At 37.3% G+C, this 21,695-nt stretch overlaps 1 protein-coding gene across 5 annotated transcripts in view; it reads right to left on the reverse strand.

The window, feature by feature from the left end:
* The window catches only part of SLC44A1 (solute carrier family 44 member 1), a 201,639-nt gene that overhangs the window by 84,307 nt on the left and 95,637 nt on the right, over nucleotides 1–21,695 (reverse strand). For all 5 annotated transcript variants that reach the window (XM_044265219.1, XM_044265220.1, XM_044265218.1 and 2 more), the window contains 3 exons: nucleotides 12,169–12,262; nucleotides 4,477–4,646; nucleotides 2,477–2,566 (listed from right to left, as the gene is read on the reverse strand). In XM_044265219.1, the coding sequence (XP_044121154.1) occupies nucleotides 2,477–2,566; nucleotides 4,477–4,646; nucleotides 12,169–12,262 (354 nt within the window). The remainder of the gene's footprint in view (nucleotides 1–2,476; nucleotides 2,567–4,476; nucleotides 4,647–12,168; nucleotides 12,263–21,695) is intronic.

Here is a 21,695-nt window from a genome sequence, read left to right on the forward strand (position 1 = left end):
CTCTGCCTACTTGTGATCTCTCTCTGTCAAATAAATAAATAAAATCTTTAAAAAAAAAAAAAAAAGAAAAATTAAGTAAGATGAAAACAGGGAGGCAAACCACAAGACATACTGAACTCTAGGAAACAAACTGAAGGTTGCTGGAGAAAGGTGGGTGGGGGATGGAGTAAGTGGGTGATGGGCATTAAGGAGGGCACTGGGTGTTATATGCAATCACTAAATTCTACCTCTGAAACTAATAATACAGTCTCTGTTAACTAAATTGAATCTAAATAAAGAACTAAAAACAAAGATGAACCAAAATTAAGATCTCAAGAGTTAAGTTTTATGGAAGACCAGTAGTTCTCACTAAAACTAGGACAGAAGAATGTAAATAAATTTATTTATTTATTTATTTATTTATTTAAAGATTTTATTTATTTATTTGACAGAGAGAAATCACAAGTAGATGGAGAGGCAGGCAGAGAGAGAGAGAGAGGGAAGCAGTCTCCCTGCTGAGCAGAGAGCCCGATGCGGGACTCGATCCCAGGACCCTGAGATCATGACCTGAGCCGAAGGCAGCGGCTTAACCCACTGAGCCACTCAGGCGCCTCTGTAAATAAATTTATAAATGTAATTATGAAAACATTTCAAGCCAAAGCAAAAATTCAGATTATTTTTAATGGCTAAAATGGGAGCAGACAGAGAGGAGTAGGATTGGAAAGGAAGACGTGTATGCTGAATTTAAAGGAGGTAGGGGAAAACCCAACACCTACCCTTTCATTTCAGCCTTTAATAATGACAGGATTCTAGATTGAAGAATATTTTCTGAAAACATATGGGTTACCAATTGTAGAAGTAAAAATAAAATGTATACCTCTAAAACATGGTGAAAATAACCAGTGAAAGCATAGTTCATATAGCAAAGATGGGGAAAACAAAATAAGAAAGCACACAATTAAGGAAAACATAAAACAGATGACACCAATAAGACCAAACATAGCAGGCAGGATTATAAATGTAATGGCAGCAAACTCCCTACTAAAAAAGTTTCACATTGGGTAAAGCATTTACAAATGCATTGAAAAAAGGCACTTTATTTATTTTAAAAAAATATACATATGTTCTGAATTTCAACACTAATAGTGGTAAACTGAGGGAAGGTGGGGTGAAACTGTGAAAATTTTAGAGGCAAAAGTAAACTTCTTTTAAAGCGGTAGTGGGGCACCTGGGTGGCTCAGGTGGTTAACTGTCTTCAGCTCAGGTCATGATCCCAGGATCCTGAGATCCACTGGGCTCCATGCTCAGCAGGGAGCCTGCTTCTCCCTCTCCTTCTGCCTTCCCTCCCCGCAACTTGTGTTCTTGCTCACTCTGCTCTCTCAAATAAATAAATTAAATTAAAAACAATAAAGAAAAGAGGTGGTATATGAAAATAAAACTTTTTCCTCTTTTTATATTTCTATTTTCTACCACGGAAGTAGTTAGATAATTTATATTTGGGAGGGGAGGGAATTACTATTCTCCAAAAAAGACAATAAACACAGAAAACCCAGAAGGTTTCATTAGAAATAGTAAAGCAAAAATATTAAACAAAACAGAATGTCAGTAGACAGAAAAATGAGTAAAAATTTTATACACACGCAATTATCCCACCAGGAGTAGCTCAACTAGAAAGAACTTCAACACCTTAGAATAGGGGATTCAGGCCATTAAAAGGTTTAGGATCAAAGGAAAGGATCCCTTCCTCTACCAGACAGGGAACACTGAAAGTATCAAGAGAAAAATTATAGAACAAGAAGCAGACAGGGCCTCAGTTGCTTTCTTTTTCTTATGGGCTCTTTTCCCAAAACTGATACTGATAGAAAAATGTTAGCCTCCTTTTAAAAATGTCTTCACTTGCTTTATTCCAAACGGCCCATGACTTCACCATCTTATCTCATTTAGTGATCTCCTAGTGAATTAACGTCAGTGTAATCCACTCACGTCTTTTTATGGTGTGTAAATGAACTCACAAGACTTACAAAAGGAAAATTATTTAAAATAACCAAAGTGGGGGACGCCTGGGTGGCTCAGTTGGTTGGACGACTGCCTTCGGCTCAGGGCGTGATCCTGGAGTCCCGGGATCGAGTCCCACATCAGGCTCCCAGCTCCATGGGGGAGTCTGCTTCGCTCTCTGACCTTCTCCTCGCTCGTGCTCTCTCTCACTGTCTCTCTCTCTCAAATAAATAAATAAAATCTTTAAAAAAAAAAATAAATAACCAAAGTAGGGTATCTGGATGATCTCCAGATCCTGGGATCAAGCCCCCTAATAGCCTGTGAAGTGCAGTCCCTCCCTTCCCCCTCCTCCCCTTGCTCCCAGGCAGGTGCACCTTTCTCTCCCTCAAATAAATAAATAAAATCTTTAAAATAATCAAAGTAGTTCTGAACTGAGGGACTGTTAAAAGCAAACTTAACTCTCAATTCTAATTACTAAAAAACAAAGGAATAAGCAGCTTACCGAGTGAACCCAGTATGACCAGAATCGTTAAGATCCACACAAGTACTCTTGAAATATACCTGATTATCACCATCAGAATCATGGACAGAACTGCAGGGAAGACAGAGAACACGTAGAATATTATTTTAAAACAGTGGAAAATATAAAGAGAAACTCTTTCAATTGTTTTCTCCTAGGGATACAATTGGTCACTATTGACACGTTCAAGACCCCAATTTAGGGACAAAAGGTTAACTGGCTACTTCTGCGCTTTGACTTTGGTACTTGCGGCACTGGAAACCAAAGGCACCTAACCGTGGGTTTATAAATGACAGAAAAGAACACATGCAAATGCAACATGGTGACTCCAAAACAGCACACAACTGTTGTGGATTCACCACGGGAAGACATCAGAACTCACATGCAAACAGACATGCCAACACACAGAGTGGAGAGAGTGATGTGTCGTGTTGGTGATTGGAAAAACTACCACACACAGACAGAGATCAGTTAAAGTAGGTGCTACACTTCCTGGAGTAACCCTTGCATTTCAAGACCAACTTCTCTGATAGATGGTCCACACGCTAGACAGTATTTTATCTTTTTACGGTCGTTTCTCTTCTGAAATTCCAAAAAATGCTCTGACCCTATGGAATAATATCCTGAAGCCTCCTGAGGCCCAAATTCCTTTATCCTTACTTCTTAACTGGGGTCAGGGGTCCTGATTGATTGAGAGACTCTTCAAAAAAGAGCAAAGCTCAGTTGGAGTTATTTAGCCAATGCCTCTACCCAACCCAAGCTAAATTCCAACATGCTAAAATCTTGAGTGAAAGAAATTTAAAAAAAAAAAACCAGGAAGATTTGACCTTTGCATGGGGAAATTTGTTTCTGAAATCATAATTTGTTCTTCTTTAATTAACTAAATGCCCATGTTACCAACAAATGAACAAAGAGAACCATTCCAATAAAAACTGGAATTCTAATGGTTTCACATTATTAGCACAATTTTAAAGGTTTGGTTTTTCTTTTCTTGGTTAAAGTCTTCAACTATTTCAGAAACCAAGTAACTTTTTCATAAAGATGGACTAATCCAAGTTTTTTGGGGGACCATTTGCAAAGCCAAAAAAACGGTCAGGATCTGTGACTAGGTAACATTATTAAGGTACTCACTTTTGCAATAAATGTACAGGAACCAAAAACAGATGGGAGCGTTTCAAATATCACAGAAATAGCTTTTCATATGGACAGCATTATTTCAACTGAGTCAAGTACTACCTAAGCAAAAAGAAAATACTCTCTAATGACAAGATGGAAATACAGCTAGTCTTCTCAATGACTATAATTGTTAACAGGCATAAATACTCATTTTACTTATACAGTGAAAGAGGTGCTTGGTTCCTACCACAGTTTACTCCTCCCAGCTAAAAAAAGCTATAGATTCTGATACGGTTACATATGGTTCTAGGTTAACCCAGGGTATTTACATCTTGAAAATCACATTTACTTTATCTATTGACAAGAAAACTCAAGGGCTAACAAGTGGAGATTTCCTAACTTTTCCAGCAATACAATGGTAATATGAACTGTAGCAATGAAAAAAAAATACTCAAAAAGTAATCTATCAGAAAGCTTTGCTCTTTGATGGAAATAGAGAAAAGACTATGTGGCTCTTTTTTATAAGCCTCTGGAATCATAACTAAAAACAAAGGGGGTACTGATTCACTAAAAGAAGCCTCTTGCTATCATATTAAATGTTATTATAGACAGTAACCAGTTTGGGAAAACACCCGTTATCTCCAATGAGAGAAAAAGAAAGTTTCAGATATATAAATATAAATATATATATATATATATTTAAATATGTATATATTTATAACTCTATATAATCTGAAACAATTATGTAGGCTATGGGAAGTTAAACATTGTACAGGTATCCCGGTTGTATTCATATTTTGGTTAAAAGACAGAACAGTCTTCTACTGCAGTACTATGCAATAGCTAATAATGAGAAAAACAATTACCTAGTGATAACAAGCAAAGTCCCAATATAATTTCTTTGCTGGTCATTACTCCACTAATCAGCCTGTGTAAGACACTATTGTCACTGACAAAGGTGATCAGGGCCTCTGCAAACTTGGCATAGCAGGAAATGTTCACAGGAGCACAGCGATGGAAGAATGGAATAGGTGCACTGGTGATACAAGAAAAAAAAAATCAGAAAAAAAATTACTCCTACTTAATATAAATGCCACATCAAACACACAAATGAAAGGTGATTATGACTGCAATACACTCCACCCTCCACACATCATATGGGGGCCAAGAGCTGTGAGCTTAATGCTATGAGGATGACTGTTATGGGCAGGGATGCGAATCTTACCACAGGCCTTATCAGAGAGGGTGGAGTGCATATTCCAAAGGAAGACATTACCCTCCCCTTCTGGAAAGAAACACACGCACATATACACGCACATACGCACGTACAGAATACGAAAAGCAAAAGCAAACACTTAAACTCCTTCGCCTGTACATCCATAGGTCAATGGGCAGATGACAAAACTTACAAACATATACTTCATTGGACTGAAAATGTCTTTTTGCCGTAAGCTATTTAAAACTAGAAAACACACATGCTTTTGCTTGAAACGTTCCACCGTGAATACAAAGTTTCCTCTATCAGAACAGCATACAAAACCTTGCATTAAGAAAAGGCGTGTGGGGCACAAGCTTATTAACTCTCGTGTCAATTAATCATGCCAAGACATCAACATACAGCATAATATGCAGCTGTTTAAAGCAATAACCATGGATACTAATGTATGGAAACACTTAGGAGGTAATAGTACAAGGGGAAAGAAGCAGAAATTTGATCTAATGTGATGGCTGCCAACTCTGTACAAAAAAGAGAAACATAAGAATGAGAACAGAAAAACTATAAGTAAATGAAAAAATTTGTTAGGGTCATGAGATTCTGCATGGTTTTCTTTTTATATGTCATTATGATTATGAGATTATTTGTGTCCAAAAAATGAGGTCATCGGTTCTGTCAGGTTTACACTGACCACAGGGCTCTTCTTGTGAAGGAACACAGCTATGTTCGAACAGTGATGTAGCTCTGATTTGTTAGAATATATTCTATCTATTTTAACCTTTGAGACTATGGTATTTATCTGATCAACAGGAGAGTCTAAAAAAGTTCTATGAACATGTCCTCAGTTGTGATTTGTATGGATTCTAACAGAATCCATATGTCTGTCCGTACATGAATACACACGTCTGTGTGCATTAAGTTAAAGGTTAGCCACTATTAACACAAATCTCAGATTTTCAGAATTATTTGTAGAACTATCTGTCATAGCTCTAATATAACTCTGTTGATGGCAATGAGCTAAGCGTGCTCTCATTCTTGGTTGGCAGGGTTATTTGGGTCAAATTCGTGACTAAGAATATATGACTAAATACCAAATTCCAAGGTTTCTGATCCCAGCAAAGCAGTTTTGTCTGAACTGAAGTGAAACAGTATCTTTGTTTCCTTCCGTGGAAAAAACCAAAAATATTTCTCTTCAAATAAAAATATAAATGTACTAGGTATTGATTTTCCTTAGATGCTGGTACCAATGGGAGTAAGAATAGGCAACATATTCCATGCGGTTAAACTTCATGGAACAACAAAACAATAATAATAAAGATCAAGTCTTACCTTAGTTATGCTTTGGTAAAATGTATCCCAAAATAATGACGTGACATTATGACATGAATGTTCACTTAAAAAAAGAAGTGTCTCTTGTGACTTGTGGGTGTATTTGTGTGTACCTTCAAAACAGGACTGGTGAAATTTAATGCCCAAGATTTGATGTTTTGTCAGAAATTGCAGAAAGTCAGAGCATTCTGAGCAAGGCTTAAATTAAAGGTATGCAAGCCATTGTTTTTGACAAAAGTTGTTTCACTAATGATATAAAAGCTATTAAATTATAGAATATCTTTCAGTGAAATGGGTTTATTCAGAAATATTACAGGAAAGCATCAAAAGAATTAACCATAAGTTCACAGTCAACGGTGGCTAATTTAGGACAAGAAAACTTTGTTGTGACCTACAACTGTTTTTCTTCCTGATGCTGTCTACCTAGGTAATGTCCCTGCCAGATTAATGTCTCTAAGGACTTCTAACCTTATTTTTAACTAAAGCCTGAGTTCTCTATCTTTCAAAACCAAAATCTTCTCAGCTCTACAATTACCTGTACCTTCAGCTGCTTTACTCCTAACACTATCATTTCTGGTGCAGCCTCTGTTTAACTCACTTGCCTCCAACCTTGAACATAAAACATATCTACCTTAAGGATACAGATGCCACCTTCTTGCTTTCGATATCCACCGATTTTCTGGCCCTGCTCTGTTTCCATTTTCCTGTCGTATAACCATTAAGTATTATCCCTCTATCCAGAGGCAGCTCCACATCTACCTCCCATATCCTAGGAGAATGCTGCTTTAGTTTTAGGCTCAAAGAGAAATATGCATCATTTCCAGAAGACAGCGGGGTCTGTTAACAACAGGAAAACAAAACTGGACAAGTTCGAAAGCCTTGGGTGATCCCCTTAACATTACACAATTGCATTTTTAGCTAAAAGACTAGGAGTAATGATGATAATAATAAATAGGAATGGAGCCCAGCCATAAGTCAGTGATTCTAAATCAACAGGAGCAGCATACCCAGCAGCGTTCATGTATTTCTGCTTTTCAGACTTATAATAAGGATAGATGGCTGAAAGGGAAGGATTATATTCTTAAAATTCAAATCTTTCATTTCTATTTAAGAGTTAATGCTGAGTAATACCTGTTCTCTTACCCTTTCAAGTCACTTTTATACTATATCTAAACTCTTGGCTAATTGGAAGGAGTATTTTTACAAGTCTCCTTCAAAGAACTAAAGCAACATAACGACAGTGCCTTAAAATTTAATCTCTGTCAATTAAAAAAAAAAAAACCTGACAGCTCTAAATTTGAAGGTATAAGATTAGCACAGACTGATTACATTGTCTAGCTGATGGTCAAAATGGTCAAAATTGTTCTTAGTGGTAGGGAATATCAGAAATAGAAGGCAAATAAAAGAGAAGATGGTATTTGGACATAGTAATAAAAAAAGTTAAAGAGTTAGTTTTTTTGTTTTTTAAAGATTTTATTTATTTATTTGACACAGAGAGAAATCACAAGTAGGTAGAGAGGCAGGCAGAGAGAGAAGGGGAAGCAGGCTCTCTGATGCGGGGCTCGATCCCAGGACCCTGAGACCGTGACCTGGGCGAAAGGCAGAGGCTTAACCCACTAAGCCACCTAGGTGCCCCAAGAGTTAGTTTTAAAGTAAAAAGCACTACACTTCCTTGTCATTCTTTTCCTCTACTGTTCCCCCCCAAACAAAAACAACCGGCCATGAGTTTTTAATACTCAAATGACGTTGTTGTTAAAATACAAACAAACAAACAAACAAACCCACAAAACCTAAGTAATCATGGCACTGAAATGGTTTTTCTTCTATTTTATCACTTATGTCCTATGTGATGTAACGAATTCGAATTAGCTGATTTCATATATCTCTCAGAAAAGAATGCTTCTGAGAACCTCGTATGTGAGATCCTTTCTACTTTAGTGTCTAACCTAAATGATACACTTTGTGCTTCTTAATTAAGAGGATAAGCATAAAGAATTCTATTTATAGCAACTTTTCCTACCTTTTGAAGCCCACAGAATATTGAATCTTTAAGAAGTCAATGCAGTCCCATTAGGAACTGATGCTCTTTCACATTATTGAAACATTAGTCAACAAGAACAAAATGAATTTATAATGAGTCTTCTAAAGATTTTTAAAAATTAGCTCAGAGGGATACTGTATCTTACCTTGGCAAACATACTATTTGCCTTAAGTCCAGACTATCAGTTAGTGAGCTCCCCTCCCTCAAAGTCCGATGATAAACAATGCCTAGTATCTCTCATCCATACGCCTTCATAAGAGAAGAGAGGAGTTTGCATCTCACACAATGATCTTAAAACTTCAGGTTATAAGAAAGTCAAAATTTTACTTAAGAAAGAATAGTAAGAAAGGATTCTTGATAGCCCAGAAAATGTAGAAAATAAATCAAGACTCTAATGGCAATACTCAGTGGTTTTTCATGTATTTCATTTTATTTATTTTCTCTCCTTTCCTTCCTGTGCTCTTTTTAAAAATTTTAATCTTTAATTTTTTTAAAAGTAGGCTCCAATTCCAATGTGGGGCTTGAATTCATGACCCTGAGATCAAGTGTCATGTACTCTCTACCAACTCAGCCACCCAGGTGGCCCCCACCTTTTTCCTTTTTTTTTTTTTTCTCTTCAATCTGTGGTATAGGACTTTGCTTAGGGAAGATGGCAGAGGAGAAGGACCCTAACCTCACCTCATCCCATGTATTTAACAAGATAACACTCACATCAGTATAAAACTGTGGTATAGATTTTACAAGATCTTAGACTAAATATCTGATTCCTAACAATTAACTGTGTGACCTTGCACAAGCCCTTTAACTTCTCCTATCTTCTATTTCCTCATCTATAAATTAGGGACAATATCCTTATAGGCTTTGTGAAGATTAAATAAGACAATACACGTGAGAAGCTTAATATGGTGACTGGCACCCAACAAATGATTAACAAGTGTTAATTATGTGGAATCCTTTATTTTAAAAATATGATGAACAGATAACACGTTTTTTTTTTGGCTATTAGTTTCTCATGTCCATATCATGTTTTTAATTCCCTAACACCGAATATCCTTTCTGGCATCCAGCACTAGTAAAATAAATGTTTGGTGAAATTTACTGAATTTATGTAATGTTTGTACTACTGCAGTTTTCTTTAACTACACCTAAACCTTTAAGCATTTTAGGTATAAGGGCTAGTTTCCCTATGGCTACCACGCTCCATCATGTCACCAAGTTATAAATTTGGCTAAAACATGGCCCTTTCTTGGCATCTGCTTTTAAAATTCAAAAGCTCGGGGCACCTGGGTGGCTCAGTCAGTTAAGTATCATGGCTCAGGGCATGATCCCAGGGTCCTGGGATTGAGCCCCACGTTGGGTTCTCTTCTCAGCAAATAGTCTGCTTCTCCCTCTGCCTCTGCCCCTCCTCTGCTTGTGCTTTCTCTCTTTCTCTCAAATAAACAAATAAAGTCTTTTTAAAAAGTAAAATAAAATAAAATTCGAAAGCTCTTAGGAATAGTCCCCATTTGGCAATTATGTGGTATTAGTGTTTTACTGCAAATTAGTTTATAACTGCTTTTCTCTAAGAAACAGGCATTGCTTTCAATGGCAGAAGGTGCCCAAGCACCCAGGGAGGCTAGGGGTGAAAGGGAAGGCTCTAGAGCTTAAGAGAAATATTACTCCCTAAGCCAGATGCCAAGCATAATAATGAATGCTTAAACCATATGATTTTATTTAATTCTGACAATAATTCCAAGACAGAGGTATTAATATTGCCGTTTTACATGTGAGGACACTTGGTTCACAGACAGGTGAAGAGACTTTCTCAACCTGACAAAGAGAAGGTGGTGACACAGCATTCACCCCCAGGCCTAGCTGGACTCAAAGGGCAGCTCTTTCTGTCCCACTAGGGTGCTCGTAGGAGGAGAGCAAAAGAGATGTGAACGATACTAAGGGTCCTTTGGCTGCATCATGCTTTGCCCACTCCGTCTTTTGGTGTATACAAAAAGTCACCAAAACCAGTAGTTTTTGTTTTTGTTTTTTTAAAGGATAGAGCTTCTTAAGGACAGAGACTGGATCTTACTCATCTTTGAAGATGTGGTCTCTAATGTGAGGTGGGAAATGTGGTATTGCCCCAAGTTTTTTTATTACAACCAATTCACTGTTTTCTGATCTTTGCACTTTGCTTGCCAAAGGCTAAATGATGCTGTTCACCAGGTCCTAATTTGATTTTCTTCTATCAACTGTTACTTCTTTGTTTACTTTCCTAGGCTGAGCTCAGATAAAAATGATAAGATCCTTAGACTGTGAGGTACTAAATTAAATAAAACCCGAGGATCTTTAAATAAAGTACAAACAGAGTTCACTGTCAGTTTTCAGATGGTTTAGGGTCATCACTGCAGCTTAGACTACTGAGACATCAGTGGACAATCTTGTTAGAAGCCAAGTCTGTCGACATCTAAAACACAAGCCCTTAATACTATGTCTTATCTTCTAGTAATACCCCTCAGGACGCCGTATGTGAGATGTGTGAGCTCTGTATGGCCAAGAAGGAACATCTGAGATACCAGAAAGAGGCAGTCCTCAACATGGTGGGGTCAGAGGTGAAGGAGGATTTACCTGACCCCTGCCCCACCCTTACACAGGTACAGAGCAACCTCATCCTCACATCAAGGCTTTCCGGTTATCCTTTTATAATATGTTTATATCTTAAAATATGACTCTATACTCATAGTAGGCATTTAAAACAGGCTGTTTTAAAGTTCAAGTAGATAAGAGGACAGAGCCTTTCTTGTCTTTACATTGATACATTTTCTCCAAGACTCTGTTCAAAGGACCTCCTTTTCTTACTGTTACAGCTTCCCTAATATTCTCAACGGTTACAAATGGGGTCTCTTTACCTATAGCTCTAAACCCATGATTTACAGATCCCACTTGTTAGTATCTTTTAAAATAATCCCTTTATTTTCATTTCTGTAGGTTTTACATTTTAACTTCAATAGCAAGTTGACAAGACTAAAAGAGCTGGACTGATAGATCCTCTGTCTACTTTTCAACAGAAATTTCCACATTTCATTCAAGTTAATAAAGCACAAGTTACACCCATTAGCAAGCCAAAGGAAAGCACACATAAGATCGGTCTCAACATTTTAATCAGTAGCTTGCTATAATATACCAAGATACAATACAAGTGGCTTCAATTCAGTATTCCTGGTGAAGTTGACTCATGTCATACCTGGTTGATACACACTTAAAGTTCTCAAGATGAGACATGCTTCTAAATGCTATTCACCTAATTCTAGGGACATATTCTACAATGCTTGCAAATTTATTTCCTCATTAAAAAAACCATTTATAATTTTAAAGTTGCTTCCCTTAAAACTACTGTGAGATCCCTGTAAAGATTATTTCCTATCTCTTCTTTGTATCCATTATATGCAGTAGGTATTGAAATAATCAGTGTTTGTTGAGTTAGACCTTGGATAAGATAAGGCACACAGTGTATTAATATAGAGAATGTACCTAAAAGATGCAGCCTGAAATAAGGTATGGAGAATAATCACTGGCATATTTTTTAAATTTACAAAGTAAATTAAAAATAATCCCAGTATTACTAAGGTCAACTTCAAAGAATCTTTGGAGACTGTGAGACTTGGCTTCTACTTTTGCTATAGATATTGCAATGACTCAGCAGTTGTATATTCTTAAAAATTATGGCATTAAAAAAAAAAAAGTAAGCCCCCAAAAGAAATTTAAAATCTGAGAATGAGAAAAAAGCTGTGTGTGTGTGTGTGTGTGTGTGTGTGTGTATGTGTTTTAAGATATGAAATACATGCTGTCATTTCTAGTATTACTTTCTAAATTTTGTGATAAAAGTATTGGTCCTGAGCCATAGGCATCATCAAGTGACTCTTTCCCCAGGATAATATATACAGTTTAAAATCTACCTACAAAAACAAAAGTCACAAGTTAACAAAATACAATAAGATTTACCTCGCTGGAACTGGTAGTTTGGGGCATAGAACAGAAGCTTTTGAAGATGTAGTATATTCAGAAGGCTTTAGGTTGTAGCTACATAGTGCTGATCCTGTTGAAAGAAAAGCAGGATGTTAGCTAGCAGAACAGAGCCTCAAATTCTCTCACTGATTCATTGTATTCATTTTATATGTTAATATTAATTCAACATATTAATTCAAACACTATAGAATTAATAAGAATCTGATTTGGTCTTTAGTATCTGTCTTCAGTCATTTAAAACTGATTCCTCAGGGCGCCTGGGTGGTTAAGCATCTGCCTTAGGCTCAGGTCATGATCCCAGAGTCCTGGGATGAGCCCTGCATCTGGGTCCCTGCTGGGTGGGAAGCCTACTTCTCCCTCTCCCACTGACCCCGCTTGTGTTTCCTTGTGCTGTCTCTCTCTGTCAAATAAATAAATAAAATCTTAAAAAAACAAAAACCAAAAATTGATTCCTCTTGGATAATTTATGTACAAATTTTAATTAATGATATTAAGGATAATAACAATAAGTACTAGAACTACCTTTACTGAGTGTCTGCCATATATTAGCTATTTTAAAATAAAATGTGAAGTGAAAACAGCAGGTTTTAACATTAAACTAATAATGTCATGTGAGGATGTAAGAAAGAATTTCAAGAGAATACAGAAAAAAGATTTGCTAGGACAACAAACAACCTTGAGAATGGTTTTATTTCATCTATATCTTGTCCTATCAGTCAAAAGAACTTTTAAAAAGTCACAAACCTGCATTTAATTCAGTAACACTACCCTCAAATCAGCAACCAACTTGCTAAGTATAAAAATATTTGAGGTCTAGATATCATACTTAAAAAAACAAGTAGCATCTATTTTATATAAAGATAATTCAAGTAATTCGACAATGTAAGGTACTTTTTATTTTTTAAGGATTTTATTTATTTATTTAATTGACAGAGAGAGAGAGAGAGAGAGCAAGAGAGGGAACACAGGCAGGGGGAATGGGAGAGGGAGAAACAGGCTTCCAGTCCATCAGGGAGCCTGATGTGGGGCTCGATCCCAGGACACCGTATCAAGACCTAAGTCGAAGGCAGACGATTAACGACTGAGCTACCCAGGCATGCATGTAATGTACTTTTAAAAAAATATGTATTTACTTATTTGAGAGAGAAAGAGCGTGTGTGCCAGGGGAGGGAGAGAGGAAGGAGAAGTGACTCTCTGCTGAGCAGAAAGCCCAACTCAGGGCTGGATCCCAGGACCATGAGATCATGACTCGAGCCGAAATCAAGAGTTGTATGCTTGACCGAATAAGCCACCCAGGCACCCCTTGACAACGTAAGGTATTTTACAGAGATACTTGAACATGGCACTATTCATGTTTCCACCACTTCTTAAGACAGATTCAGTAGGAAACTTAAGTTTCTGAAACTGTTTCAGAACATCCTTTTCCATGTTAATGGCTTATTTAAGTTAAGCATGAATATTAAATATCTACTTCTTCTAAAATTAGTCTTTTATCTTTGAAGATAATGCCACCAGATTCTATTTACAGCAGTTTCGAAGAAACCATGACAGCAGTGGCAAGCAAACATTTTAGATTAATCCTGAAATATCTGGAGTCCGACTATAGAACAGCTCAGGAAAAACACAGCAACCATGCCAGTCACTGCACAGCACCAAGAGGATCATCAACTTCCCGATCTGAATTGTCAACTTCTTTCTTTCAGGGTCTAAGACGGAATCGATTTGCACAATATGAAAGGGCCTAACTAAGGCACTGTGCCAGCACCATCAAACACTGCTCCATCTGAATTCAGTGAACATAATCTCTGTCCCCACCCTTTCTTCATTTAAAAAAGGAGGTCAGCAGGTGCAACAGAGTTCAATTTTATAAATACTTTCCCAGGATAATGCTCAATGAAAGGATAATAGCCTTATCTCTGATGGTATTCTGGGACATAGGCCAGTACTAAGTAGATCCTGTACTAAATAGATTAAAGGAAAAAGATCTTTACAATGTAGTAACAATCATAAGAAACCTTATAATGCTTCCTGCTCAAAGGGCTGATGGAGAGAGAAGCTTCAATGCAGAACATTAAAACAACCCAGTAATGGCAAGCATTTTGCAATTATTTCTCTTTTCATTTTGATTAGCTGATGCATTTTCAGTGAACACTTTTAAGGTGGTATCCATCTCTCTCTCTCTCTCTCTCTCTCTTTTTATAGTGAGAGTATAAACAATACTTAGCACAAGAGGTTTGGTCATAAAGAGTAAGACAAAGTTTTTCTTCTAACACAAATGGCAGGGGAAACCATACTTGAGTAATGAAGTCTAAAACCAAAAACAAAAGCTTATCTAAACCACACCAGAGGCAATCCATGCAACTCAGCCAATGTTACTCAAAATGAGTGATCTTAGGAAGCCAACTTCCATATATAAACATTTATCTTGGTAAACAGTTGTTACAGTCCCCAGAATGTTTAACTACCGTAATTTTTCAAATGCCTTTTAATATTCAATTATTTATTTTTTAGCTCAGTATCACTTAGTAAGAACTCCCCTAAGAGGTATGTTTCCATCACTAGACTCCAAACATTACAAATGAAAAAAATAAGTAATACTTCCAAGGCCTTTATAAGCAATCACTGACAAATTTAGGAATAACATCCTTTACTCCTAGGCCACAATGCTTTTTCTGTGCCATTTCTAAATATCATAATCAGACAAATATTCAATAAGCTCTGGGCAAAAAACATATATCCCACAGATATCTCAAAAACTCTTCTCTATATGCTGCACACAGCCTTGAAAATGGCCTTTGTAAAATGGTCCTTACTTGTAATACCCTCAGGATAATTTCCAAACTTCTTGGCTTCAAAGCTCTCCTAAATCAGGCCTCTACCTAAAACTTCCAGCCTTATCTTAACATAATAAGCTACTTACAATTTTGCTGTTTAAAAACTTCCAGGCTTTTTTGTATGCTGTTCCCTCTGCTTGGACTGTCTATTCCTAATGACCATCTGAGTGAGTGTTCAAGTTTGAGAAGAATTTCTACAAACTACTCAAGCCTCACCTCCCTCATTAAGCTTTCCCTGATGCAACCAAAGCTATTTAGTCCTCAGTTCTACTATAAAGCTTAGCATATTATTTTGTAATTTTTTTTTTAGCTTACATATTATCTCTATTTTTAGAAATTGGGTTCCTTGAGAACTGGGTCCTTATGCCTTCAAAATATGTGCGACCTGTCTCTCCTGGCACATAGACAGCCCTCAAAAGCCATCTGTTGAAGACAACAGACATCATGACTAAAAAAAAACCCAAAACTTATTTTTAATCTCTTATTTTGGTGTTACATGTTATATATAATGTTTATATGCTTTTCACCACTCACTACAAATTATACAAAGTATACAAATTATATATACTATGTAAAACAGATTTCTCGACCTTGGTATTATGACACCTGGAGCTGGGCAATTCTTGGTTGTAGGGAGCTGTCCTGTGCATTGCAGGATGTTTAGCAGTATCCTTGGTTTCCAGCCACTAGATTCCAGGACCCTCCCCCTAGCCCTTCCCCCAGTTTTGACAACCAAAAATGTCTCTTAACACTGTTATGTGTGGTCGGGGTAAATGGGGTGGGGGGCATGTGGTAGCAAAACTACCCTTGAGAACCACTGGTCTAAAACACCAAATTATTTGAAACAAAAATACAAAATGGGCTTGGTAAGTTGGAGGCTAATTCTTCTGGCTTTAAAATTTTGCTTGATTCGCTATCACAATGATATTTGTAGGCTACACTAAATTAAGAGAAAAGATTCCTTAAAAAACATACTTTAGAAAATTGTAGTTAATAAAAAAAGAAAATCTCCCAATGCAGAACAGTGTCCATTACAAAAAAAGAAATTACACTGCTGTGTGGGGTCCAGTGAATTTAACCCCCTTCTCTCCAATGAGGAAAGCATATATATTTACACACTGGAAGAATACAATTCCCATTTTCAATTTCCAGGAACCAACAAAAAGCAAGGACATATTTGCAGTTCCCAAGAAGCACCCATTAACTAGCTAGTGCTGTGACATTATCTGTCAACCACTATTAGCAGCACATACTCTGCATATAATAAATATTTGCTGAGTGAATTAATTTTGGACATCTATGTGCAAGACTTCTAGGTATTATGGAGGACAATGAAAAGTTTGTCTTCTATCATGCAAGCTCCCTAAAGGGAACTGTACCTTTTCTTTGTTTCGCTGGCACACACTTCATGGGTGCTAATTAACTGTTGAATGAAGGAATTATTTAAAATCACATTATCAAATATAAGGATCCCCCCCCCTTAACAATCAAGCTTCAAGGGAAGCTGATTTCTGCTGGTTTCTGACTTGGAGGCTATTAAAGCAGTTGCTAGGGTCGATCATTTCATTCATTTGTAAGTGTTATCAAGTCCAATCTTTTGATTCACTGTGTCAAAAAGAATCCATAATAACTCTGTGGTTTAAGTTATATTGTTACTGACTGGTAAGAAAGAAGGTAATACTGATCATTGACTGATACTAACTTTAAACCTAACACCTAGATAATGATAATCAAAGGCTTGTTTCTATTCATAAATTTTATCTGATGTGCCATATCATCTTTCGAGGTTTTCAAAGACAGAAAAATAATCACCGAGAAAGCACCCAGCTCCGTGGCCCTACTCAAAGTATGAACATGGTCTACATGGTAGTTCATAAAACTCTCTGACTTTTCACAAAATACAGTGCACTGCAGAAGCACTCCCCGATGGGAGTGATTTCTCCCATGCTATAAACAGGACACACACAAGAAAGAAAAGATTTCTTCCATTGTACTACTGTGTTAAGGAAAACAAATTAGATTTTATAAAAGTTTGGTAAGAGTAATGCAAAAAGTTATTAAGGTATTCCAGGTAACACATTAGCAATGACTGAGAATATGCATGGGCCCCCAACTTTCAGGTCGTTCTTATTTCTAAACTGCTGTTTAGAATTTAGATTAGCAAGTGGAGAGAAATAAAATGACACGGAAAGCATCTGGCACTGTGCGTGGCACAAAGTAGGTACTAGTAAATGGTATGGTGAAACAAGGCAGGGCTTAAGTCTAACTTTATCCATTCAATAGACTCAGACGCCTGTGCAGAACAATGGCTAGACAAGAGTAAATCGAAGGATGAACTATGGGCCAGACTCAGAGCAGGAGAGAGGAAGGGAAGGGACTATCCCAACAAGCATTACGCCCTGGGTTGAGATGAAAATCTCATATAAAGTTGGTTAGTTTCTGAGGGAGGCCCATTCTCTTTCCCCCTACAATGGATATGTTATTTGAGTTTTCAAAAATAATGATAATAAAGTAAGAAGGAACGGTTCACCAGAAACTGGAGGGAAGTAAAATTAGAATAAGATGGAATTCACGCTCTGCTGCAAATAAATCAGGGGAGGGCTCCCACCAGATGATTTCAGTTTTCTTTGTAGGGCAGAAGGTTAGGAAAGAGGAAAAACAAGAGGGCTTAGGGGAAAAAAAGGTTATGAATAATCATGCGGATAGGATGGACAGGGGAGATAAATGAATGAGTAAGATGAATTACTGAGAGATGAGAAGGAAGATGACCAAAGATTAATATCAATTCTGCTTAGCATGAAGCTAATCATTTTACCAGCTGGTGGCAACTGACACAGATTCAAAACTGAGCAAAGGATAACGTGTGGTAAGAGAATGAGAAATTATTAAGTGCCAAGAGAGATGAAGAGGAAAGTCTAGGGGCGCCTGGGTGGCTCAGGTCATGATCTCAGGGTCCTGGGATGGAGCCCTGAATTGGGCTCCCTGCTCAGCAGGGAGTCTGCTTCTCCTCCCTCTGCCCTGCCTCATGCTCTCTCTCTCTCAAATAAACAAATGAAATATTTTTTTTTAAAAAAGAGAAAGAGAAGTCCAATCCATTGTTCTTTCAAAACACATGAGTAGTCACTATGTGGGGTTCTGTACTAGGGCAAGGATATTCAGAAGTAAAGAGCATGATCTTGTCCCACAGGAAATTCATGCACTGTTGCAGGAAAATGATAAAGAACCAAAAAAGTTGAGTACTAAGTCCTTATGGTACTTAGCAATTTTAATTTTTAAAAGGCAATTTTTAATTTGTTCTCTAGCGTATTTATATTTGGACCATATAAAAACAACAAACCATAGTAGTAATAAGGTATATGTTTGTCTACCTCTCACCCAACTCCTGGACCAGAACTTAAAAGACGTTTATATTCATTTAAATTCTTCTGTTTGCCTTTTAAATTTATTTTTTTTAAGATTTTATTTATTTATTTGAGAAAGAGAAAGAGAGAGAGAGAGAGAGAAGAGAGAGAGACAGTGAGAGAGCAGGAGAGGGGAGGTCAGAGGGAGAAGCAGACTCCCCATGGAGCTGGGTGCCTGATGTGGAACTCATCAGGACCTGAGCCGAAGGCAGTCGCTTAACCAACCGAGCCACCCAGGTGTCCTTCTGTTTGCCTTTTAAAGCTCTTTATAATGGCAGCTTTTCATAACCATCACATGTTCTTCTAAATTTCTATTCTAGTCAGACATATTTAACAGAGGTGTTCTACAAACTTTAATGTCCAAGAAAACTCCTCTTTCTTGTCTAAAAGAAAGAGTTGAGGAAATTTTTTTTTTTTTGCCTATTAAATGCATTTCTTACAACGTTGTTATAGGAACCTAAAAGTTAGCTTTCCCTTACAAAGATTTTAAATAATTTGTGAAGGTAATAAAAGTCCACACAAATGGATAGTTGTAAGTGCTAAAAAGCACTTTCAAATGTTGTCATGGAAACTTAAAACTCTTTGAAAATGATTTATAGTATCTTTTTAGTCTGGTAAGTAAAACATTCTTTTACCTTACATTTTAAAATAAGGTTTAAAATTATCATGTAAAAAGTTACTACCCAGATGAATCTTTTTCTCTTTCCTGATCTTCTTTAATTGTGGTAAGATACACTAATAAAACATTCACCATTTTAACACCATTTAAATGCACAGTTCAGCAGCATTAGGTACATACATGTTGTTGATCAAACATCACCACCATTTAACTCCAGAACTTTCCATCTTGCAAAATCCAAACTCTTCACTTCTAAAATGGTAACCCCATTCCTCTCCACCCTGCAGCCCCTGGCAACTTACCATTTTTTAAAAAGATTTTATTTATTTGACAGAGAGAGATACAGTGAGAGAGGAAACAAAAGCAGGGGGAGTGGGAGAGGGAGAGGCAGGCTTCCCATCGAGCAGGGAGCTGGATGTGGGACTCAATCCCAGGACCGTGGGATCATGACCTGAGCTGAAGGCAGACGCTTAACGACTGAGCCACCCTGGCACCCCGCAACTTACCATTCTATTCTGTCTCTTTGAATCTGACTACCCTAAGTATCTCATGTAAGTGGATTCATATTGTATTTGTCCTTATGTGCCTGACTTATTTCACTTAACAATGTCTTCAAGATTTGTCTGTACTGTAGCATGTATCAGAATTTCCTTCCTTTTTTATTTATTTATTTTTTTAAAGATTTTATTTATTTATTTGAGAGAGAGAGACAGTGAGAGAGAGCATGAGCGAGGAGAAGGTCAGAGAGCGAAGCAGACTCCCCATGGAGCTGGGAGCCTGATGTGGGACTCGATCCCGGGACTCCAGGATCACGCCCTGAGCCGAAGGCAGTCGTCCAACCAACTGTGCCACCCAGGCGTCCCTCCTTCCTTTTTTAAAAAAAAATTGTGGTGAAACCTGTAATACAGCACTGATCATCTTAATCAGTTTTTCAGTGTACAGCAGTGTTAACTATATAAACACTGTTGTCCCAACAGATCTCTAGAATTTTGTTTCTTTTTTCTAAGGTTTTATTTATTTGTCAGAGAGAGTGCACACGCACAAGCAGAGAGAAGGCCAAAGGCAGAGGAAGAAGCAAGCTCCCCACGGAGCAAGAAGCCCGATGTGGGATTCGATCCCAGGACCCTGGGATCATGACCTGAGCCAAAAGCAGACGCTTAGCCGACTGAGCTGCCCAGGCATCCCTAGAATTTTTTCATCTTGCAAAACTGAGATTCTATAGCCAGTGGAAACCATTGCCCCATCTTCCTATGACTGGCTTATTTCACCTAAAATAATGACTTCAGGTTTCATCTGTATTGTAGCCTATGACATAATTCCCTTGTTTTTCAAGGCTAATATTCCGTGGTGGGTATATACCATGTTCTCCTTATCCATTCATCCAACATTAACGTTGAGGTTGCTCCCATCTCTCGGCTATTATGAATAACGCTACAATGAACATGAGTTTGCAAATATCTCTCTGAAATCCTGTCATCAATTCTTTTGGCTATATACATATACCCAAGGATTTCTGGGTCATACGGTAATCTACTTTCTAAAAGACGATTTTTTTAGAGCAGTCTTAAGGTTCGCCAACAAAATTGAGAGGAAGGTACAAAGGCTTCCCACATACCTCCTGCCCCCCCACAGGCATAGACTCCTCCATTATAACACTCCCACCAGAGTGGTCCATTTTATACAACTGAAGAGCCTACACTGACACATCATAATCACCCAAAGTCCACAGTCCTATGGGCATGGACAAATGTAAAAATGACATGAATCCATCATTATAGTATCATACGAATTATTTTCACTGCCCTAAGAAATCCTCTGTGGTAATTCTATTTTTAAATTTTTTAAGGAAACTCCAAACTCTTTTCCATAGAGGACATACAATTCTGTTCCTGCCAATGACGCACAAAGATTCTCATATATTCATAACCTCATCAACATCTGTTATTTTCTGTTTTGTGTTTTTCTCTAAAGAAGCTGTCCTAATGGGTGTAAGGGGGTAGGTATCTCACTGGTTTTTGTGTGCATTTCCTGTATGACTAGTAGATTGAGCATCTTTTCATGTCCTTATTATTGGCCCATGATGTACCATCTTTGAAGAAATGTCTGTTCAAGTCCTTTGGCCATTTTTTAATTGGGTTGTTGTTGTTTTTGTTGTTGAGTTGTAGGAATTCTTCATATAGTCTGGGCATTAACCCTTTATCAGATATATGATTTGAATATCTTTTTTCTCCTATACCATGGGTTACCTTTTCATTCTGCTGTGTCCTTGGATGCACAGAAGTTTTAAATTTTGATGCAGTCTAATTTATTTATTCTTTTTCTTTTGGTTCATATCCAAGAAATTATTGCCAATGTAATGTCATGAAGTTTTCCCCTATGTTTTCTTCTAAGAGTTTTATAATTTGCTCTTACATTCCACTCGGTCATGGATTTTGAACAATTCTCTCTTAAAGGTTTGGAAATTTCCCACATAAACTTAAAATCATCTACTCCTTCCAAATCTAATATGCATCTCAAATGATGGAAAGACAAAAGGGGAAGAAAGAACGTAAAAAAACAGACAAAGAATTCTCTCAGTGGCAAAAATAATGTTGGAATTAAATCTTACCAGGTCCAGTATTAGGTCACCAATCCAAAGAACAATACAGA

This window comes from Neovison vison, chromosome 9 (genome assembly GCF_020171115.1).
Source record: "Neovison vison isolate M4711 chromosome 9, ASM_NN_V1, whole genome shotgun sequence".
In the NCBI taxonomy this organism is placed as follows: Eukaryota; Metazoa; Chordata; class Mammalia; order Carnivora; family Mustelidae; genus Neogale; species Neogale vison.